The following is a 22,650-nucleotide window of genomic DNA, read 5'->3' as shown; positions in this document are numbered from 1 at the left end:
GATTCTTAATGGACCACAAGTGACTCATGAACACTTATTTTGAAGTACAGTGAATTTCAAGGGCAGAGCTTCTATTTTAAGGTGCGGTTTCCTGCTGTAGAATGAGTGAATATCAGACAGCTACTTGACAGAGACAACAAAGTAGCTCGACAAAACGGCCAAACTCAAGTATGATGCTGAATGTATTAAACTGTGTGGACCTTGAAGTAATGACTAAGGAGAAATCTGGACCCCGTGGGGAGACCAGTCGGGAACTACTGCCTTACATGACTCAATTAAAAGTCAAGCAGCAGTGTGTCCATACATCATAAAGTCAAGCAAAGCAAAATATGCAATATTAAGTTAAAAAGAAAAAAAAAGGAAAAAAAGGTAACAACTAGTTCAAAATCACCATTATAAAGTCATCTTCACTGCAAAACTCGATGTGTGTGTCACCATTAGAGTCAAGAAGCCTTTTGTGTGACAGTTTAGTGCCTCAGGTTCATTTTTTAATTGTGGGAGAATACAGGGAGAACATACAACAGCCCCAGAAACCAGCTGATTTAAACACAGGAGACTTGTACTGTGAAGCAGCACGGTGGATGTTTGAGTTGCCTTTCCTCTCAAGAGAGTCCTGACAATTAGGCCAAATGAGAGGCAGCTGCTCTACCTGTCTGAAGATGAAGGCCCACAGCACGAACTCCATTTTGGTGACATTTGTTTCATTATCACTGCTTCTGTTGAAACATGAAGCGCATGCTGCTTTAAAACAATTCCAAGCAACACTTTATAACACCATGAATAATGACACATCGATTTGCCACGATGGCTTCATGTCTGTTTACATATCAAAGGTGCACTTTGCTGGTCTTCCTTTCACCATCTATGTTCAAGGTAAGTCAGACACTACAAATATATCTAATCGATGATGACACAGCTTTGAGGTGTCTGCTGTGCTCTTGTTTGTGTCCAATTTACACACAGATGAACACAGCGGATATTACCAAGCCATCGCTATAGCAAAACAGTGCCACTACTTCCTTGGAGAAACAGACACCTTTATGGTCCTAACAGTTGCTTTCCATGGATGTTTTGTGAAAAGACAAGTAAGCTGAAAAGTGTCTGTTTATTTTAATGCAGACATATACTTTTTTTTTATATCCTCTAATCTTTCTTTGCTGTTTTGTGCAATAGAAATCGATGACAAAGCTGAATGTCATCATCATGGCGCTTGCAGACAGTGGCAGAGTCGAAATTGTCAAGTCGATACCTCTGATCTGTGAAAGGAAAATTAAAGGTATAATTCTATGTGTACAGATAATATGACAGTTTTAGAATAGGGGTTATTATTAATTATCAGTGTGTTTCCCACAGAGGTGATCAAACATGAAAATCCACTGGTATCAAGAGATGTTTTCTGCAACAAGGACGGGTTCAACATCACCATCGCTCAGAATGCCACAGTCCCACCTCTGAACCTGGATGCAGTCTGGATCCCTTCCAGCCAAAGCCACACTTGTAAACCCCAAAAAAGATCAAAGGATGCTGTCACTTTCAGCTTTCCTTTCACTGATTGCGGCACCCAATCTGTGGTAAGTGTAAATACATTACCTCCTGTGCAGCCTTTAGACAGGCAAGGTGGTATCTTTACTATAACAGGCTTGGTTGTGTCTTGCAGATTGCAGATGGGGTTATAACCTACTGGGTCAGTATTGAAGTGAAACAACATGCACAGAAAGGCTCTATATTTCGAGAAGCTCCTTTCCAGTAAGAAATTAAAATGTTTCATTTCTGCTTTGTGAAGATAACGGACACTCATTTAAATGATCTCTCTTTTTTTAGTCGTACTGTGCATTGTAGCTTTGCACTGGCCCAAGCGACTCAGCTGGGCGTCAAGGTTCAGGGAGAAAAACCTGAGTATGTGTCAGCACTGAAGAGTGAGGGAATACTGAGGACTGAAATGAGGTTTGCTAAAGGTATTGGTTTTTGACACTTATTCTCTCAATAATGAGTGTGTGTTTTTATGCAACAAATGTTTAGAAACCAAGTGTAAAAGGGGGTCCCCTGGCCCTCACCTGCAAAATATCAGACACAAAAAGTACAACACAAAAAGATGCTAAACAACTATAAAGTGTGTGTATCTTGCTTTATGTTGGCGAGATGGGGGAGTCTTTTACATATGTGTCCAGAAGCCCACTTTCCAATAATCCACCCCTGAATACATGACATGAAATTAATGAATCACTTTGACTTTGAAGGACTAGGTTGGAGCATAGCAATGCCCTGCTAGGCTATATGATTTATGTTTTTACTTATTTTTCATCTTTTATTCACAGATTCCAGTTACAAGTCTTTCTATTCCTCTCGAGACCCTCCAGCAGTAACCGAGCTTGGCCAACCCGTGTATGTGGAGGTGTTTGTTCTCAAACATGAGGACAAGGATTTAGTGCTGCTGCTAGAGGACTGCTGGGCGACGCCAACTAAAAACCCACATGACCCACAGAGATGGAACCTGCTTGTTAAAGGGTGAGTTCACAAGAAATTAACAGACAATATTTCAGCATTGTTTTGTATTGAAAAGGCCATTTGCCTGTACTTTGATCAACCAAAGCTCATCTTATATCCAATCCAGATGTCCTTTCAGTGGTGATAGCCACAGAACTGTTGTGTTGCCAGTTGTTTACAGTAAGGAGCTGAAAAATCCCTCTCTTCATAAATGGTTTGTGGTTAAGCTGTTCTCATTTGTGAAGCCCCCGACATTTGAAAGCCTGGTATGTAATACAATTTACACTCACATAAATAGATGTTATATGAATCCTGCTGGTATTATTTGGCCTTGGTGTTTTGTTTAAAACAGAATGTCCTCCTACAGGTATATTTCCACTGTGATATAGAGATCTGTAAAGGGCCACATTGCTTACAGACCTGCAGCAGTGGTAAGTGGAGCTAAAGCCTACTGATCCTTTTTAGAAGTTGAATGAATCTATCTTGGGTTATTGATTTTTGCACTTGCTATGTAACACTGATCGATTCTCTCTGTTTTCCTTTGCTTTTTAGGAAAGCGTAAATTAAGAAGAATCACACCAGGGCCAAAACAGAGGATTCTTCACAGTGTAGTCTCCGGTGGACCTCTTCTTTATCTGCTGTAGCTAAATAACCAGAAAAGGGATGCCAAGTCAAGTCATATTTGGAAGCACAATTTACAGAAGTTCAGCCAAGAACTGTGATTTTTACTAAAAATAAACAAATACCTTACGATAGTGGCCCTTAGTGAGCAGATTTGAGCAGATGTCTTTTGCTTGTGGGAAAGGCCTGTATTATTTAACATAAATATTGTTGTAGTAGTGGTAATAAATATCCTTCCTTTTTTCATCACTGTAATGGCTTTTGTTTATTGTGGGTGGTTGTGAAAAATTGTGTGTACTTACGTTGGTGGGCTTGAAGTGAAGACCTCAGAGGACACAGGCTGTAATCAATTTGCTGCACTTTGGGAAAATTGCACATCCACAAATATTAAATGCATAAATAATAATAAAATAATTAAATTCTGGGTATATGAACAGTTTCACTTAAGTGCTTTTTGTGTGGTTATTTGATGTTGGCATAAATCTGTGTAAATAAAGCTTAATTAAAAATAACATTTAAAAAAAAAGTCCAGTCAGACTTTTATTGTGGTGGGGGGGAACTTGGGTCACGTGACCGCAAGTCGACCAATAGAATCGCAGAATGGGTTCGTTTGCGGAAGTTACCGAGCGAGCGTGTTGTCTTTGAAACGACAGAGAGAAATATGAAGAAATTTGCTATTTTATAAAGTTAAATGCCGTCTGTGGGCACAAACAACAACTTAACCGTGTACTGCGAGATTAACACCAGTGTTTATTTCGTCTGAAAGCGACTCAAGACCTGTAGTCATGTCAAAATCAACGAGATGGGACTCAAAAGATGAGTCAAAACATCTACCCATCTATAAGCACAAAGCTAAACTCGTTCAGGCTGTCAAAGACAGCACTTTTCTGGTTGTCACCGGAGAGACAGGCAGCGGGAAAACCACACAGCTTCCAAAGTACCTGCATCAAGCAGGTAAGCTGTCATGTTGTTGTCCTGTCCTTGGTCATATGAAGTTAATGCACATACTGCAAGCTTTAACGGTAAAAGACAACATGTGGACACAATGTGATGTGTGTTTCCTCTTCTTTGTCTCCAGGTTTTTGTAAAGATGGCAAAATTGGCATCACCCAGCCCCGCCGGGTGGCTGCCATCACAGTGGCTCAGAGGGTAGCTCAGGAGATGCAGTGCACTCTGGGTAGAGAGGTTGGCTACCAAGTACGCTTTGATGACTGCACATCAGAGGTGGGAGTCATAGACAACTCATCCCTGATTAAAAAAGTACAATGTATTTGTTGTATATGTGTGTTAACATGAAGATGTGTCTGTGTTTGAGCCAGAGCACGGTGGTGAAGTACATGACAGACGGCTGTTTGCTCAGAGAGATCCTGGCAGATCCTGTACTTACTCAGTACAGTGTTGTAATCTTGGATGAAGTCCACGAACGCAGCCTCAACACAGTGAGTCAATATATGACATTGACAGAATATACTCTCTGCACTGTAATGTTAGATGCATACAGCTGTTCCGCATATAGAATGTCCTTCTGTCTGTCTGTCTTTGAAACTTTGAGTAAGTGTTTGTATTCGCTGCAGGACATCCTTCTGGGTTTGTTGAAGAAAATGTTCTCCAACCCCGCTAAGGCCACCAAGGGCCGATCTGTCCCTCTGAAGGTGGTGGTGATGTCCGCCACCTTGGAAACTGACAAACTTTCAGCCTTTCTCAGCGACTGTCCCGTCTTTGCTATTCCTGGGAGGACTTTTCCTGTCACCTGCACATTTGGTTTTGCTGTAGGACCTAAAGACATAGAGAGCGCCGGTTATGTAAAAGAGGTAAAACTTTTAGTTTTGTGTCCAGAAAAAAAAAAAAATCATAATTTAACTTGGTATTACAACTTTACAATTATTACTTATTAACTGTTTAATTTGTTGGTGCTCCTTTAATTTTACATCTGTTACTTGTCAGGTTGTCAAAGTGGCCCTTGATGTGCACACCAGTGAAATGGCAGGGGATATTCTTGTGTTTTTGACAGGTAAGTCATTAACAACCTCACAGTAAATCCTAACCCTGACAAAATCTTTCACAATAATCCTCCATGTTCGACAGGTCAGTCAGAGATTGAGCGTGCCTGTGACATGCTGTATGAAAAAGCTGAGTCTATAGACTACCGCTACGATGTGGAGGACCAAACAGTGGAGGGCCTTCTTATTTTGCCCCTTTATGGATCCATGCCCACTGGTAAACACACATAACAGTTGTCACATCTTATTTTGTGCTAAGCAGATTAATATTGTTGCTTTTTCTAGATCAAGTCAGTATCTTTCTTTGTGATGCCACTGTAATACTGAAAAAGAAAATATTTATCATTTCTGTTGTCGTCACAGATCAACAGAGGCAGATCTTTCAGCCTCCACCACCAGGGATAAGGAAGTGTGTAGTGGCCACAAACATCGCAGCAACATCTCTCACCATCAACGGCATAAAGTGAGTGAGGCCTGTGGTCATTGGCTAACCACGAGACTCCATCAGATATACAACAATGACTTGTATGTTAAATCAACATCATTCAGATATTTCATGCAAATCATACCTATCATCCAATGCTTTGCCAATAAAGGTACATCGTGGACAGCGGGTTTGTGAAGCAACTCAACCACAACTCACGGGTGGGCATGGACATCTTGGAGGTGGTGCCTATTTCAAAGTGAGTTTTTGAAAAATTAACATGCCATTTCAAAATCCATGCCACTGCACCAAAAATCCACCACCTTATATGTGGATGTCCAACTGGTGTTGTTCAGTTAAAGTACTAAAATCCTCAGTGCGTGCTGTGTTGACCGAGAGGCTGAATCCTCCTGCTCACGGAGCAGTTTTAGCTGACCAGCCTATAGCTATAACCTTTTTGGCCAAAACATAGTGTAGCTGAGGTTTATAAGTTGTGTAGGCAACAAAATAAAAACAGAGACGCTCTGTAGTCTGAACCAGTGTGAACCAAGATGGCAACACTCTTCATTAATTTTTATGTTGTCCACGGCAGCGCATTATCACTTTACTTCCTCCATTTTTTACCTTTCACAATAAAAGCCCAGCCTGAATTACTCAGAGCATTTTGCTGAGAGGCAACACAGCAAAATAGCTTACAATAGCTCCTGGCACTGCTGGTCTTGGTTTTGTTTTCAGTTTGTCTTTGGGATCCTGATGAAGGTCTCCAGAACGACTATGGAACTGCCCATTCTGAAAGTCACTGCAACAGAGTGATTCACTTTTTGTTGGCACTGGAGGGCAATTTGAAGCAAAGTCAGCACCAGCTGATGATTGTGTTGTTGAGGGTACCCACCGGCCATATTCTCTTGTGGAGCTGCTACAACCTCAGCTGCTCTCTGCTGCATTTCTTCATCCATGAACGCGCTTGAATAAATACAGCTGAATATCAGAGCTAGCCAAAACACTGTAAAATGTATTCTTGTCCAAAACATCATCTGCACTCATATTTTGGGATGCCGTTTTCGCTGTTAGAAACGTAGCTAGTTTGCAGTACAGCTAAGAAGAACAAGGAAGTTTTATTTTTGAGCGGCACCTAGAGCACGCCCCCTAGCTGAAGGAGGTGAAATGCAACCTGTGGTTCTTCTGCAACTTCTGTCCTCCAACTACATCACTGTCACGTCAAATGATGCTGCTGGATGCAGGAAGAACAATAGGTTTTGCAGCTGCAAACTCAGCTTTCTTGCTCAGTGTAGCACGCACTGAGGACTTAAATACTTCAACAGACTCCATTTACCATCAGCACTGATTGGACAGCCACATACAAGGTGGCAAAATGTCCCTCTAAGAAAGCTTGCCAACAGATTTAAATTGGGTTTTTGGGGGGGATTTTGTGTGATTAGGAGCGAGGCTCAGCAGAGAGCAGGTCGAGCTGGAAGAACCTCGGCCGGGAAATGCTTTCGAATCTACACCAAGGAATTCTGGGAGAAGAGCATGCCTGAATACACAGTTCCAGAAATCCAGAGGACAAGTTTGACTGCAGTGATACTTACACTCAAGTGTCTGGGTGTTCATGATGTCATTAGGTACACTGATACCCATTCTGAGTCTTTGCCTTCCTATAGCTGATCTTTTTCCTCTCTTTACCTTCTTTAATAATGACTTGATTTCTTTTTTAGGTTCCCTTATCTGGACTGTCCAGAGGAAAGGTTTATCCTGGAGGCATTAAAACAGCTTTACCAATTTGATGCCATCGACAGGTGAGTGCTTATACCTGTGCACTTGACAGGGTTTAAGTATTTCTCTGAAACGTAATGAACTCCTATGTGTCTGGTGTGTTGGCTGTAGGAGAGGTAGAGTGACCCAGCTGGGGGAGCTGATGGTGGAGTTCCCCCTGCACCCAGGCCTTACCAGGGCCCTGCTTAAAGCTGCCTCGCTTGGCTGTCAGGACTTGCTGCTCCCTGTGGCCGCCATGTTGTCTGTGGAGAACATTTTCATCAGACCAGGTCTGCAATTTCGCTTTAAAGCAAAACAAAACACATATGTTCAATTAAAAGTGTGAGGGAGAAAAAAACATAGAGCTTACAAAGAAATTTAAAAATACTTTGTTATCCATGATATTACATTATATTATACGAATTATCTATTAGAAGAGATGCTAAACATGTCAGTTAAATATAGAGTGCCAAGGAAGTTCTGTACTGTTTACTGGCATGTTGGTTTAATTTATTTAATGCGTCAGGAAATGACACATACAGAGAAGTGTAGTGTGAAGACTGATCTCTTCCTGCCTGCAGGCCACCCTGAGAAACAGAAAGAGGCTGATAAACAGCACAGAGAGCTGGCTGCCAAGAGCGGCAGCATGAACGACTTTGCCACTCTCCTCAGCGTGTTCCAGTCCTGCAAATCCAGGCAAGATGCATGCATATTTCTTTTCGTGTGTGCAAATAAATGTCAGTGTCAGTCTATAACTAACCATGTATTCAAGACATTAAACTGCGTGATATAACAGCTATCGTAAGTGTGAGCCTTTCTCCTGCATCCTGCAGTGACAGACCCTCAGCGTGGTGTAAAGATAATTGGATCCACTGGAGGGCACTGAAGTCAGCCTTTAGTGTGGAGACTCAGCTGCGAGAGATCCTCCTCCGCCTCCAACAGGTACAGCAGTTTACAGAACTCATTTTCACAACACTGACTGAATGGACTCAGTTGTGTGTCTATGCTCTGTTAAATGCTTCATATTGCTGTTGACAAAAAATGGACAGGTCTGCCTATTTATTATTAGCTTGTAGAGATGCTGCTTGCTCCTCACATCAGAGTTGTGCTTGGATAATTGTAAAGGACCTCTTTGCAGGTTACTGTAGTCAGATGTTCAACACTGTCATTTATTATTTAATTATTTTAATTGCCAACATAATGCTGTGATCGTTAAATTGAGTGTGACCCTCTTTCCTCTTAGAAGAGAGATTTCCCCATGGAGACATTTGACGGCAATAAAAGTGAGGTCTTCAGACGATGCCTGTGCACGGGATACTTCACCAACGTTGCCAGAAGGTACCACCATTATTTACAATGATCCATATTTAACTCTCCTTTGGGATATCTTTATGATCTCTTAGTCATGTGAACTTTTACTGGTTAGGAATAATTGTTTCCGCCCTACATAGGTCTGTTGGAAAGGTGTTTTGCACAATGGATGGCCATGGATCCATGGTTCACATTCATCCATCCTCATCGGTAAATGCGTTTAAAAAAAAAGATCTTGATTAACTAACTGTCTTCATAGAGGACAAAAGTTTAATGCTTCTTCTCTGATTTCCCCTTTCATCATGATCGCTTGTTGCTCCAAGCTGTTTGACCAGGAAGCTGAGCTGAACTGGATCATCTTCCACGATGTGCTGGTGACCTCACGGGTGTATATCAGGACTGTATGTCCCATCCGATACGACTGGGTGAAGGACTTACTGCCTAAACTCCATGAGGTGGACGTCTATGAGCTGAGCAGTGTGGCGCGAGAAGAAGTGACCGATGAGGAGATGATAAAATGGGAGACAAAGGAAGCGGCCAAAAGACAACCAGGTTCTCAGAATTCATTAGAAACCATGATGTTGTACAGCTTAATGTATGACATAGGTGGATTTTTTTTATTTTTGATCATTTTATACTGGCTCATAGCAGGGGCCATGAACCTTAAACATTAATAATACAAATAAATGTATTAGTAATGTTTCAGGTTGAAGGGTGAATTAAAAGGCTACTAATAGAGGCAACTAATAGATTACTTGGGTCTTTTTCCAGAGGTTTCTACTGTGGATGCCATGAAGAAACTGGAGAAGCGAAATGACGAAACCTCCGTCAGCGATGCTCGTGCACGCTACCTGCAACGGAAGCAGCAAAGACAACAAAATAAAGCCCTTTGACAGAGGGGGCTTGCTTTTGAAGACATGATTCATATGATGTATCACAAAGGGGCATTTTTGTAAATGATATGTGAATAAATATTTGTAACATTTCTAACATTGCCTCTCTTCCTTGATTGCCTCACTTTACACACAATGCTGTAGCAGTAGTTGGTTCATAGGTCTTTTGAAAAGACTCACATCTAAAGAAAACTGGTGCTTTGTACTTAAAAAGTAAGTAGATTATAGTAAAGGTGGTGGTGTAAAGAGGAGGTGCAAACATTGGGTCAAAAAAGGCACATTTTGGGACATTTTACTTAACTTTTTTTAATGCACTGCCTGTGTCTGAGACTATCTGTGCACCAGCTCTGTGCAGTTGGGGTGAGGTTAAGGTTACTGTATGGTACTTGATGTACTTTCACACCGACTGTTCAGGTGCAGTGGACCCTCTCTGGCCTCGTACGTCACTTCCTTTTGTGTGAGTCTGCGGGGCTGCTGTACTGTCTGGCTGGGACGGAGGGCTTCCACGCTAAGCAGGAGACTAACCACATCAAACCTAACACAGAGGCGTTTTTATCTGTCCAGGATTTGGAAATTACCTGTTCTCGACACAACTATCCATCAAGCGGGAGCTCAGTGGACTTTATTCTCTCGCTGGCTCGCTCGCATACGCTTCAGTGAACCACTGCAGCAGCAACACACCAAGCACGCCGCCGCCGCCGCTGCTGTTGTTGTGAGAAGAAAACAAGCTCGGCGAGCAGTCCGCTAAGCTGTGTGATCATTGACAGAGTTCAGTACACACACGCTTCAAGTGATAACTGGTGGGAGCTTTGTGCAGCGTACCTCCGAGCCTTGTCAAGAACCGATTAGCTGGGGATATTTTCGTCACTGAAGCCGAGGTAAGAAAAGCCGGGGTAATGAGGAGAACTAGTGGCTAGCTGACATGCTAACTAGCTGCTAGCTTGGGAGCTATCTTGGCTAGCTGCCTTGTTTGGTCGTAATGCGGTCATGGTCAGTGTCCTCACTGCTGTCTGTCGCACCACTTGGCCAAACTGCCCATCAGCTTTAACTGAAGTGTTGTGGCAACTTGTTTATTGTTAAACTACTGTGGAAAAACTTAACGACCTGTCCTGGACTCGGAAGGTAACGTTTGTTGACTTTGCCTCAGTTAGCTAGGCAGTAACGTTACACTGAAAGGATGAGGATGTGTTAACGTCACGTTAATGTTTACGCTAACGTTAGGCAGCTTGTGTTTGTGCTGGGTACACTTTGTAATGTCTCAGACATTGATTAACGTTCACTGCAGTTATCTAACAGGGTAGCTATGTGAGGTGTTGCTATCAATGCGCTCTTATTGTTTCCTCGAGCAGTGCTACATGTAAACTTAACGCGTGACTGGGTACATTTCTACATGTCCTGTTTGTGCGAGCATTGAACCTGTAATTGCACAACCTGCACAAAGTTATTGTGCATCATATTTATTATCTCAAAGAGCAGCCGCTTGCACTTTAGCTATTCAAATGAGTAGATATGAACAGCCGTGGATGCACCTCTGATGGCCATAACAAAGTCTGAAGTCGTGGGAAGCCTTATCTGTTTTTATCTTTGCAAACAAAGCAGTTCAAACAGTCTTTGTGTTCTGGTGACTATATGCACTGTAATATTCAACCCCATCACTTTCACTGAAACACTCTGAAATTCTGCTAAACCTATTATCTAACATAAGCTGTTGATTCAGAGCTGACCCTGGATCACCAAGGCCTCTCCACAAAAACATTAAGCAAGAGCTGTGGGAGGCTTTTACGTTTAACAAACGCACAGCTTTCCATTTTGCTAATTGTTAGATCAGTATCACATTGAATGTGTGGTTTCTACATGGCATCACCGGAGCAAAAACATATACCATGTTTAAATGTGTTGTGACACTGAAATACTGGTGTATGTTGCACAGGGTGATGGAGATGCCTGGCATCTTAATATCTTGCCTGTGGTCATGATAGTCATTGTGCTAGTCCTGTTTTGATGTCACCGTCACAAGTGTCAAGATGTTCAGATATGGGGTGGTGAGCAGACGTGCAGATTTCAGCAGTTTTTCTTTGTTGCAGAGTTTTGTTTCAAGGCAACAGTGTGTCTCCGAAGGTGAAGAATTTATTCAAGCGCAGTGCTGTGGTGACAACACTCAGATAGGCATCAAGAGCGATACACAAAAAGTTTCCTTTGTTTTCAGAAGTCAGTTTCGCTTTATGTCTTCGCTTTGTGTCCTGACTGTAAACGACTGTAGTCTTACTTTCTTTAGGCCTGATTTCACATATAGTTTATATGTTAAAAAAAATTACCCCTTTTATTTAAAGTGAGGAAGTGAATTGTAAATAGTACAAAGTCACAAAGCTGTTTTGCTCACACCTTTACAAATCAGCAGAGGTTTTACATTTTTAGCCAAGAGCAGCATTGCACACAAGTTAAGTATCCACCTGAAATTTTGTTGTTTTTATTGTTTTTTCTCCAGTATGGGTGGTTTAAAGCCCTTCTCTATGCATGAACATTGATGGTCTTTGTAAGTTGTAATTAGCATTGTGATTAGCATTGTCTTCTATTTCATGTACAGTTTGACACTCATTTTGTATTCTGCACTAACAGTATTTCTCTCTGTTCTCTTCCCTCAGGTATTACATGATATATATTATTTTTTATCTGAGCCACTGTCAGGCACTTGACCAATAGGAACAGTTTGCACAATTTCCACCAGCTTGCTGCAGCCCCCTCCCAACCCAGACAGTCTTCTGCCCCAGCATGAATGAAGTCAGTGTTGTGAGAGAGGGATGGCTCCACAAGAGAGGTAAGGGGGCCTCCAAAATCTGAGTCTACATTAAAGTCATATAGTCCATGTTAAATCTATATTTTGAGGACTAAATATTGCCTCTGTAGGCTTTTAATGTATATGTCAAGTGTATAGGTCACTTACACTGGATTTCCATTGTAATAATAAGAGGACATGGAGTAGCCATATTAACCCAAAGCACACAAGCAAGTAGTCAAACATTTAAACAGCATTGGATCTAAAAATTCAACCTGTCTGTTTTCCAGGTGAATACATTAAAACATGGCGGCCTCGTTACTTCATCTTAAAGAGCGATGGCTCCTTCATCGGCTACAAAGAGAAGCCTGAGGTGTCCAGCGATCACAGCCTCCCACCGCTCAACAACTTCTCTGTCGCAGGTCAGTTCTCTCTGCATGTGCTAAATTAAATTTTGAGAAGTATTAAGTTTTATTGTCAGTGCCTTCAGTTCTTCAGTGGTAGCTGATGTGTCTCTGCCTTTCAGAATGCCAGCTGATGAAGACAGAGCGCCCAAGGCCCAACACGTTTGTCATTCGTTGCCTGCAATGGACCTCAGTTATCGAGCGCACCTTCCATGTAGACAGCAACGATGAGAGGTAAAACACCGCCATCCCAATGGGTTTTTTTTAAGTCGCATTTTTGGTCTCTTTGGTAGAAAAAAGCCCAAGTGAAAATGTGAGAGTGCTGCCTGTAGCAGGCTTAGGCTGGTACATCTGAAAATTAAATTTACATGTGAAACACACTGGTTACTTTGCTGAGTCGCGGCCTAGTAGAGCTCTTTTCTGTTGCTTTCTGCTCCCCATTATCAAGTACGGTGTTTCAGAAGAGCCAAACTGCCTTTTTAGTTGTTCTCACTGATATATTTTTCTTTTGTCAGATATCTGAATAAGGTTAAAGCAGTAGTTATGAAAGTTACATGGTTACCAATGGGATCAGGTTTTTTTTTTTTTTTCGCTACTCTTTTGCACTGAAACATCAAATCATGGCCAAGGTGATTCATGCTTGATTACAGAATAAACATAAATACATGTTTAAAGAAAAGGTTGAAGTGTTTATTTCGATGTATCAGTTTTGGAAAAGATTTGTGGACATGTAAAACACTGGCTTATTGTGAATTGAAGGCCAACGTAAATGAAAAGGAATCCAAAAACATGGATTTAGAGACTTTAGTATGGACACAGTCACAGAGTCCAAGTCCTTGCTCTGTTGTACATTTGAATGGATATGACAGAAGTACTGACATGAGATAAACTCGACATATATAACAAGGACAGAATGAACAAGGTGCAGATTTTAGTACGTAAGAAGGAAAGACCATCATGCTTGAATTTCACTGCCAGATTAGACCTGATTATTCACCCCTAACCCAAGCAGCCGTCATTGAGTTTTGTTTACATCAGCTCTGCCAAGTACCAAATCCCAGCGGCCCCCCAGATTATCCTCTACCTTCTAAATTTATCTTGCTAGACTACCGTTTTCCTTTAAGATACATTTCTGGCACAACATCTAAACCATCTATCCGAATACAAAGCGTTGACAAAAATATGTTACTGCTAACAGCAATTTGTACCTCAAGGCAAAACTGTCACCAATTCAGATGTTGATAGAACAGATTAAGAGTAATGTAGACATGGCTTTGGCGAGATTTGATAAAAGCAATGTGTGTTTTTTGTTCTGGGTCAGGGAGGAATGGATGCGATCGATCCAGGCAGTGGCAAATAGCCTGAAGAGTCAGCAGCAGGATGAGGAGCCCATGGAGATTAAATTTGGCTCACCAAGTGACAGCAGTGGCACAGAGGAGATGGAGATTGCTGTGTCCAAATCCCGCACAAAAGTGGTCAGTATTTGCACAAGCAGTGCCTGGCAGCTGAGCGTTTGCTGTGTTTGTCCAGCAAAGCTCATCTTTATTGAGCAAGTTGTTTAAACTTTAAGCCTCTTTCTCAAAGCTTGTATGGTGAAGCAACCTTTAAATGAGTGGAGGGCAACATTCATATTTTGTCTAGCGCTGATTCACTACAGTAACTTTTAACTGCTCTGTTTGTATGGACTTAGTTTGTCTGTTGACTGCTTACATGCAGCATGAGAAGTATGAAGAGATGCAGGATGTTTTACAGCTATACATACTATGCCTCTACATATTTTTTTATGTTTACTGATCAAGTAGAAGTTTGTGTTTTTCAAAGTAGTTTTATTATTTTGTGAAAACATGTTCTTGTACTTTATGGGCCTATCCTTATTTATATAATTTCCTGCTTTACACTGCATTCAATATTCAAATAGTGATCAGTGTCAATTTTTGTTCCACATCCGTCACTATTTTAAGTAATTTTCTCCAGAAAGTGCTTCACTTCCTCACTGCGGTTTCACAAGTGTTGATTTAAAGGCCTGGTTCTCCAATTTAAGGAGAAACATTCATCACTGTTTCAACATAATATGTCATGTCCCACATGCATGAGAGAAATACAGAATCAGAATACAGTAGAAGTAGAATACAGCATATGTAGTGCACTGACTCATCTAAACTCTCATCACAATCCTGTACATTTCAGAGACAGGCTATTTTATATTTCTATATTACAAAAGAACATATGTTAAAGTCTCATCAGAACTCATAGATGCATCTTCACCGTGGCTGACCTTTGACTGTTGTTCCAGCAGACCATGAGTGATTTTGACTATCTGAAGCTACTGGGAAAAGGGACATTTGGTAAAGTGATCCTGGTGAAGGAGAAGGCCACAGGGATGTACTACGCCATGAAAATCCTCCGCAAAGAAGTCATCATTGCTAAAGTTAGTGCTGATCACATCACAGTAAAATCTTGACTTTGAATGGTTTTGCAGCAGCATTGCTATCTGTTCATATGGGGTCTTGCATGTCCTGAATGTGTGTATATGTGTCTGTTTCTCTAGGATGAGGTGGCACACACAGTTACAGAAAGCAGAGTTCTCCAAAATACGCGGCATCCCTTTCTAACGGTGAGTTGCCTGTGTTGTTGCTTCAGTTTTTGCTTTCCAAAGTTAAAGGTTGAAGAAGTGATTCTGTGAGTCTCATTCTCAGGTTGTCAAATACCAACACTTTGGGTTGATATTCGGACCAAACCACTAACTCAGAATGTCAGCTACCTGGGAATGAGACTCAACAAATGCCTGTATTTCTCCAGAATCACCTACTCCACCTTCAAGGCACCCTTTAATCAGTAAATTGCAGATGCTAATGTTGGTTTTCCTCCTCCACAGACACTAAAATATGCATTTCAAACGCATGACCGGCTATGCTTTGTGATGGAGTATGCAAATGGAGGAGAGGTGAGTTTTCTTCTTTCTTATATGGCCTCCAGTTGTGTCTGCTGTGTTAATATACCTGTGTGTGACCTTTAGGAAGATGGCTAATTGTAGTAGGGATGTAAAAAAGTAACCCAACACATTGTGATGTATCACTTAAAGGGTGCTTTCATGCCTGACTTGTTTGGTTCAGTTAGAAGGATTTTAATCCAGCTATCAAACTGGACTGGAACTGTGGAAGCGTCGAAATCCGATCAAACTGTGGGCTGGATGTGAGATTTGATGATGCATCAAACCAAATCGAATTAATGTTGGGCCTAGTTGTGAAGTGAAAAAAACATTGTAGAGATTTATTTGGTTACAGCATGTACTAGGCTGGTTATAATCCATAAATTGACCTCAAAAGCACCACAAAGAATAAGTACGACTCAAGAATTCTGTTCACATCAAGGATTTTTTATGAAATCAGTTATCTCAAGGATCTTCGTGAGATGTTCTGTACCTTATTCCTGTGTCTGCATTTTTGCTTTTTCCCCAGCTCTTCTTTCACTTATCACGGGACAGAGTGTTCACAGAAGACAGAGCAAGATTCTATGGTGCAGAAATAGTGTCGGCACTGGAGTACCTACACTCACGCAATGTAGTTTACAGGGATTTAAAGGTAAGGCGTCTGCTTGGTCTGACAGTGTAGTATTCATTTGTTGCAAATAAGATTTTATATGCTATAACTCGAGATGGTCATACAGTCTTAATCTGAGATACAGCCACTGCTGTCTACTAATTTGAATCTTTTCCTGCACAGCTGGAGAACCTCATGTTAGACAAGGACGGCCACATAAAGATAACAGACTTTGGGCTGTGTAAAGAGGGGATCACAGACGGTGCCACCATGAAAACCTTCTGTGGAACCCCGGAGTACCTGGCGCCAGAGGTAACAATGACATCAATGTGTTTTTGTTTAAAAAGCACTGATGCCACTGGGCTGGACGAACACATGATGGAAACTAGTTTTAATAAATTGGTAGTTTCATGTCTAAATGTTTCGGAGCAACTTTGTTGACTTCACTGTGGGACACTACAAACCATTAAGAATAGTAGTTAAGTTAGTAGAGCTGGTTGTCAAATCGCAGTGTTGGTGCTTTGGCTACCACAACAAGACAAGACCAAGAAAATGCAAGTTGACAGTCAACAGGTTCCTGGGATGGGAAAGTTTGGTCCCTTAAATTTAGTTCAACAGCTAAATGTCCTGTAGCAGAGAAGTTTGATTACAGTTTGAAAATAGCACAGTTTAAGGATTCTATTGAATTGAATTACTTTGTATCTGTAAATAGCACCATGAAACTTGTTGGTTACTATTTTGGGGGGCATTTTGCCTTCATGTGACCAGGTTGCCATGGCTCCTGCACCACACGAAACTTGTGACTGGGCCATTAATTTGATGGAAAACCACAGAATGTAAAATGGACACTTTCCAGAACAGTGCATTTCCTTGACTTTACCAGAAGATTAAAATATTTGATGGATGCTACCAACAAAAACAACAAATGAACTTTTTGAAATTGATAGCTATAATGTGAAAAGAAATTCGCTGATTCTCTTTTACTAATATCACAGTTTTATTTCTTTCTCAATTCTTTTTCCTGCCCTGTCAGGTGCTAGAGGACAATGACTATGGGAGAGCGGTGGACTGGTGGGGACTGGGCGTGGTCATGTATGAAATGATGTGTGGTCGGTTGCCCTTTTACAACCAGGATCACGAGCGTCTTTTTGAGCTTATCCTCATGGAGGAGATCCGCTTCCCCAAGAATCTGGCTCCTGAAGCCAAGGCCCTGCTGGCCGGCCTGCTCAAAAAGGATCCCAAACAAAGGTACTAGCACAAGTGTCACCAACTCTATCAGTAGCTGAAAGGCAAAAAATAAAACTTAAACCCAGATAATCAACCAAAATGAAAATACTTTTGATGAAAGCTTGAAATTCCAGCTCCAACATTTTTGCTGAGGTCAGTTTTTTTGTAAACATTCAGTAAAACTGTTTTGCTGCAACCATTTAAAAAACATAAAAAGCATCCCACTCTATCAAGCAGCATTTCAAATTGTTAATTAATTGCAGTGCTACTGTTTTGTGAGATTGTCATTAGCACACAACAGATTGTTAAAGGTACACTGGGTACCTGGGTACAGCACATAGGTGATAAAAAGTAGTGACTAGGTGCCATACTGTAAGTAGCACACATGGAAAGGAAGCTTCGAAGATCATGGACACAGCCTCGAAAGAATGCAAATATAACTGGGTGAAACAGGGTGACAAAGCTGGGATTGGCTTTCAATTGTGCTGGCAATTTTGAGAGTTAAAAAAAAACAGGAGAATGACATGTCAGCCAGTAATCATTCTTTTTAACGTGTCCGCACAGCATTTATTTGACAGATGACAGTCTAGAAATGAGGGAGAGAGAGGTGTGTGACATTAATATTAAACAACATAATTTAAAATAAAAAAAGCCTTTCTTCTTATGTATGGTTACCTTGTGAAAACATGGCTGTTGAGCTGACTAACTGGCTCCTGAAGATGCAGCAGTACAGCTCAAGAAAAAACATTTTCTTCCTGGGATTTTGCACCACGTCTGCAGCACTTGATTAGTTTTCTGAATCTTCCACTGTGCCCCGGGGGCACCACTTATTTAGCTATAAAATAAGTAACCACATTATTAGGCCTTTGTTCCTTCTTGATTAGTTTTGGTACAGGGTAATGTCCATAAACAAGGACATAATTGATTGTTGTTTTGGTCGAGCCCCGGTGTTTCTGGGAACAGTCGAAGAACTCCTAATATTTGTACATTGAGCACTGCCTGGCTCACCAACACATGCACCTGTAAGTAGTAAGGAAATGAGGAACAAATTGTCTAGAAATTGATAAACAGCAGTCAGAAGGGAACAACATGTCGTAAGAGCCATACATCTCTAATGACTGTTTGCACAATTATCTGTAGAAAGAAAAGGTAGCTGGTGAGTGGGTGGTGATGATGATGATCGTGTTTTGATCTGTTTACAGACTTGGAGGTGGAGCAGACGATGCCAAAGAAGTGATGAGCCACAAGTTCTTCACCTCCATCAACTGGCAGGATGTTCTTGAAAAAAAGGTGAGGGACTGGGAGAAAAAAAAACAAATAACCTGACATTTAAAATTAGATGTTCAGGATTTTAAATGACTGATATCTTTCTTCTCCTCAGCTTGTTCCACCCTTCAAGCCCCAGGTAACATCAGAGACGGACACACGCTACTTTGATGACGAGTTCACAGCACAAACCATAACAATAACTCCCCCTGACAAGTGTAAGTATATTGGCCATTTGTGATTTAATGTTGGATTAATGTCTTTGTACACATTTGTGTCTGAACTGGTGGATACATTTTTTCTCTTTCTTCCTTTGTGTATACTCCAGATGACAGTTTAGATGCAGAGGATTCAGATCAACGCACGCACTTCCCTCAGTTCTCCTACTCTGCCAGCATACGGGAATGATCACTCAGACTCTTGAAAAAAGCAGGCAGGCTAACACACGATCACAATCCCACATACACACTTGCACTGCTGGGGAACGACACAAACAAAAACTGGCACAAGACACATTTTCATTCGGTCTTTATCGCACGTACACACACACACAGACACGCACACACACATATCCTGGCAAATCAGACAAGACAGGGATCATCGAGTATGAAATGAACACACAGGCCGCGAATGACTGACCTCAGCAGGTTTGTGTGGATAGACTGGCAGCTTTGTCTCTGTGCGTCCTCTCAGGGTCAGCTCTAGGCTTCCCTGCAGGACCTCTGCTGCACTACACTGGGGTACCACATCAAAGCCTTGACACTTTGAAAAACCAGGTTATGCCAGCAAGTACCACCTCTTTACCAGCTGTACCCATGCTACACACACACACACATACCAACCCATGCATAGACTGCATATATATACACAAACGTACTTGATAGAATTTTAAAAAAGCATAATCAGAATTAGGAATATGGAAAAGATTTGGGGGGAAAAAAAGACAAATTTTTATTTCATCGATTGTTACGGTTTTAACTGTAAAGCCATATTTCTGCATTTTTTGTGATTTTTTTTATTATTATTATTTTTATTTTAACAAGTGCTCTTTCTGGAACTTGCTGTTACAAATCAAGTGTGGGACTGTTCCTACAGTAGGGGGAAATGGGGAAGAGGGGGAGGGGAAGGAGGGTTGCCATTTCTGTGTTTGCACTGCACGTGTGTAGAAGTGAATGGATGAGTGGATGCGTGAATGCGTGCGCACATGAGTGCAGGAGGATGTATGAACAACCATTTTTATTCTCAACCATCCATTTGTGTCTGTTTTCATGCATGTTTTTTTAAAACTGAACTATTGCTGGAATATCAACAAGAGAGGACACTACACGACACACTCAATGGCCTTTTTTTTTTTTTTTTTTTTTTTTTTTTAAAGGGAACAAGCACGTAATTTATGATTGCTGTGACTAGCTTGGCGCTAAGTTGACTCAGTCAGGAATAGAAACTGGGATCTCTTGCATGGCTAACCTTTGCTTGAAAAGCTGCATTAATTCACTCAAAGTGATGCAGCAGTCAGGCTTTTAGGGTTCTTGTGGCTGTATCCAGACTGACTTACCGACCATCTAGCTGCTGCTTGGAGGTGTAAGCGTTTTCATTAAGGCCAGTCGCACTGTGTGAGTAAGAATAGAGGGAAAGAGGAGTATAGACTAGACGTTTGACCACAGTTGTTCCCCAACCTGTATAGAGAGACCAATGTAGATGCACCCAGCCATTCGCTGTCCTCGATCCAGTAATTCTCACTCCCTAGCTGAAGAGTTAGGCACCAATCTTTTGTCCATTTTCTGTCTTTTAATATCAGTACGTTTTAAATATATTTTTCAAATGTTCCCATATTTAAAGAAATGAGAGTTCAATCATTGTTAAGTCTTTATCATGAGGCCAAAAAGTGACTGACTTGGTGGACGTTTAACACTTCAAATGATTCCACATTTGATGTTTAGTACCTTTTGTTTGTGTTTTCTTTAATGCTGTGTTGAGGCACTTAAATCTGCGTAGTTGTATGTCTGGAGCAACAGTCTGCAGGTTTACAGTCCAACGAAATGCTGCATGAGCTGGTCGACCAAACTTCAACCTGCAGACAGGGAGAGCTAATCAATTCAGCTGATGCATTGTGAAGTTGAAATGAAAATTTGCATACTTTGAGTCATGACGGCACATGATAACACACACACACACACACACACACACACACACACACACACACACACACGTGCTCACACTGACACGCATTTTATATTCCATACTGCTGGAAGAGATGTTGGTTGCTCTTTGAGCTTCACTAAAGGAACATCAAGTTCTTTTGTGTTTGTCATTGTTTTGTTTTTGTTTGTTGATTTTTCTCCTTTTATTTGTCCATCTATTTCTCAAATTTTGGAAGACACATTGTCTTGTTTAAGTATACATTATATAAAAATTATATATTAAAAGTTTTTAAACTGCTTTCTTTTTGATTACGTTCTTCATTTCAAGGGGGTTTCCATCAGAGGAATGCTTATTTAGATGGTGACTGTCAGTAATTTTATTTCAAAATGACCTCATTTTTGGTTTGTATTATTACGTCCCCTAGGCTGAACTGAGTACATTGTTCATAATTTGCATAATTGAGCATATATAAGAAGTTTCAGTTTGAATTTTCTTTTGAAACTAGAGAGAAATTTTAAAGTTGTACTCCTTAAAAAAAATCTATTTTCCAGACTATGCTTGAACAAAGTAGATCAGACCCATCCTTTGATTTATACTGCATAGTCGAGAATAATGAAATTGGTAGTTCAATACTTTTGTCTCCCATTCTCAGCAGAACACTTATCCTACAGTGATGTTTGAAGGTTTTGCAAAAACCTCTATGAGCATTCTCTGGGATGCCCCTCATGTCACATATTAATTTGTTTTTATTAAGTTTGTGTGAGTGACAGCATGACAAGAGCGTGACAGTGAGATGTGTTGAGTGAAAGTGGTGATGAGGACACAGAAAAGCAGCAGTTGTTTTGACTCTCATCGTCGGGCAGCAGGTGGCCCCAGTTCCTGCAGATGAAAATGTGATCAGATGGCTTTGATTTACAGTTCACAACTCCAGCACCTCTTCTCACTGGCTCAGGCTCAGCCATCATACTCTAGCCTAGTGTCCTGCTTTGGAAACGGCAGGATCGGATATCAGAACCACTGCACTGATGGACTCCACTGTGGATTTGCCTTCATTGCTATCATGGCCATAAGGGGGTGCTGCTGAACTTTTTTAATATTGGTTGTGAAGCCATACTCTGAACCTCGCTGCTGGCCACGCTTTAAGCAATGCTTCACAGCTGAACATGCAAGTTAATACCCCTGACCTCTCCTGTAGGCATACACAGGCACAACAAGTGCCTCCTCACTATTGTGTAAATACCAAAAAAAAAAGCTTGATGGTGAATGCAGCATTCGTAGAGGGGGAGGCCTGCAGCTTTGTAGTATTTGATTTGCAGCTTTACTATGGTTATCTTGCTTCTCTGTGTATTTGAATGTGATCAACAGTCACGAATGTCACACCTGATGCTGGTGTAACAAGTTTTCCTTTCTTTGCTTGTTGCTGTTAGTTGAGGCTCAGAGGGCAATGAAAAAAAGCAATCTTTAAGGGGAGGACATTGTCCTGGTAGACAGTTTCAGCCCCCCTTTGCAAGACTTTACAATGTAACGGGTGATACCTGCTACAGTATGGTAGCTTATAACATTTGCAACTATAATGTGCCAGTAAACATTTTTACTGAATGAAGCTGTGTGTGTCTTTCTTGCTATTCTGCACAGTATTACACAATCCACTCTGCAACAGCACTGCGGTCTTTAAGCTTACATTAGCCTGTGTATAGCACTGTTCAATGTATCATAACCAGGGTTGTGATTACTGCTGATTACAGAGGTCATCGCCCAGTAGTTGTGTCAGGAAATTAGAGGGTTTTAATGTTGTGACAGACATGAGATAAGAT

The 22,650-nt window shown here is 41.2% G+C and overlaps 3 protein-coding genes across 5 annotated transcripts; all 3 read left to right on the top strand.

The window, feature by feature from the left end:
- The first annotated feature begins 589 nt into the window (after positions 1-589).
- LOC125888948 (zona pellucida sperm-binding protein 4-like) lies at positions 590-3,471 on the top strand. 2 transcript variants are annotated; one of them, XM_049576598.1, is made up of 10 exons: positions 590-873; positions 964-1,085; positions 1,174-1,276; positions 1,354-1,571; positions 1,658-1,746; positions 1,822-1,955; positions 2,316-2,505; positions 2,612-2,750; positions 2,852-2,915; positions 3,037-3,471. In XM_049576598.1, the coding sequence occupies exons 1-10, from the start codon at positions 630-632 to the stop codon at positions 3,126-3,128; spliced, it is 1,395 nt and encodes a 464-aa protein (XP_049432555.1). In that variant the 5' UTR covers positions 590-629; the 3' UTR covers positions 3,129-3,471. The 2 variants fall into 2 exon arrangements, with proteins under 2 accessions (XP_049432555.1, XP_049432556.1); XM_049576599.1 differs by lacking the exons at positions 964-1,085; positions 1,174-1,276.
- A 253-nt stretch (positions 3,472-3,724) lies between these two features.
- On the top strand, positions 3,725-9,533 carry dhx40 (DEAH (Asp-Glu-Ala-His) box polypeptide 40). Its single transcript, XM_049576231.1, has 17 exons — positions 3,725-4,059; positions 4,184-4,329; positions 4,425-4,544; positions 4,680-4,916; positions 5,050-5,116; positions 5,191-5,322; positions 5,469-5,568; positions 5,702-5,788; positions 6,969-7,151; positions 7,245-7,325; positions 7,414-7,571; positions 7,863-7,977; positions 8,115-8,223; positions 8,525-8,619; positions 8,733-8,802; positions 8,916-9,144; positions 9,364-9,533. The coding sequence occupies exons 1-17, from the start codon at positions 3,891-3,893 to the stop codon at positions 9,483-9,485; spliced, it is 2,220 nt and encodes a 739-aa protein (XP_049432188.1). The 5' UTR covers positions 3,725-3,890; the 3' UTR covers positions 9,486-9,533.
- Positions 9,534-9,948: 415 nt separating this feature from the next.
- Positions 9,949-21,133, top strand: akt2 (v-akt murine thymoma viral oncogene homolog 2). 2 transcript variants are annotated; one of them, XM_049576488.1, is made up of 14 exons: positions 9,949-10,363; positions 12,128-12,300; positions 12,549-12,680; positions 12,785-12,896; positions 13,984-14,137; positions 14,959-15,090; positions 15,211-15,276; positions 15,538-15,606; positions 16,121-16,243; positions 16,385-16,513; positions 17,235-17,449; positions 18,631-18,718; positions 18,810-18,912; positions 19,023-21,133. In XM_049576488.1, exons 2-14 carry the CDS (start codon positions 12,255-12,257, stop codon positions 19,100-19,102), a joined length of 1,449 nt encoding a protein of 482 aa, XP_049432445.1. In that variant the 5' UTR covers positions 9,949-10,363; positions 12,128-12,254; the 3' UTR covers positions 19,103-21,133. The 2 variants fall into 2 exon arrangements, with proteins under 2 accessions (XP_049432445.1, XP_049432444.1); XM_049576487.1 differs by having other exon boundaries at positions 14,956-15,090.
- Positions 21,134-22,650: the final 1,517 nt, after the last annotated feature.

The sequence above is a fragment of the Epinephelus fuscoguttatus genome, linkage group LG5 (genome assembly GCF_011397635.1).
Source record: "Epinephelus fuscoguttatus linkage group LG5, E.fuscoguttatus.final_Chr_v1".
Classification (NCBI taxonomy): Eukaryota; Metazoa; Chordata; class Actinopteri; order Perciformes; family Serranidae; genus Epinephelus; species Epinephelus fuscoguttatus.
Note: the sequence above shows the minus strand (reverse complement) of the source record. Positions and strands in the feature narration are given on the sequence as shown.

Bases quoted from the DNA above. Each gene is read 5' to 3' on its own strand.
- LOC125888948 (XM_049576598.1), top strand. From the start codon at position 630: ATGAGAGGCAGCTGCTCTACCTGTCTGAAGATGAAGGCCCACAGCACG. The intron at 1,277-1,353 runs GTATAATTCTAT...TGTTTCCCACAG, and splicing joins CTGTGAAAGGAAAATTAAAG to AGGTGATCAAACATGAAAAT. The intron at 2,751-2,851 runs GTATGTAATACA...GTCCTCCTACAG, and splicing joins CCCCGACATTTGAAAGCCTG to GTATATTTCCACTGTGATAT.
- dhx40 (XM_049576231.1), top strand. From the start codon at position 3,891: ATGTCAAAATCAACGAGATGGGACTCAAAAGATGAGTCAAAACATCTA. The intron at 5,323-5,468 runs GTAAACACACAT...TTGTCGTCACAG, and splicing joins TTATGGATCCATGCCCACTG to ATCAACAGAGGCAGATCTTT. The intron at 5,569-5,701 runs GTGAGTGAGGCC...TTGCCAATAAAG, and splicing joins CTCACCATCAACGGCATAAA to GTACATCGTGGACAGCGGGT.
- akt2 (XM_049576487.1), top strand. From the start codon at position 12,255: ATGAATGAAGTCAGTGTTGTGAGAGAGGGATGGCTCCACAAGAGAG. The intron at 12,301-12,548 runs GTAAGGGGGCCT...TCTGTTTTCCAG, and splicing joins GGGATGGCTCCACAAGAGAG to GTGAATACATTAAAACATGG. The intron at 16,244-16,384 runs GTAAGGCGTCTG...TTTCCTGCACAG, and splicing joins TAGTTTACAGGGATTTAAAG to CTGGAGAACCTCATGTTAGA.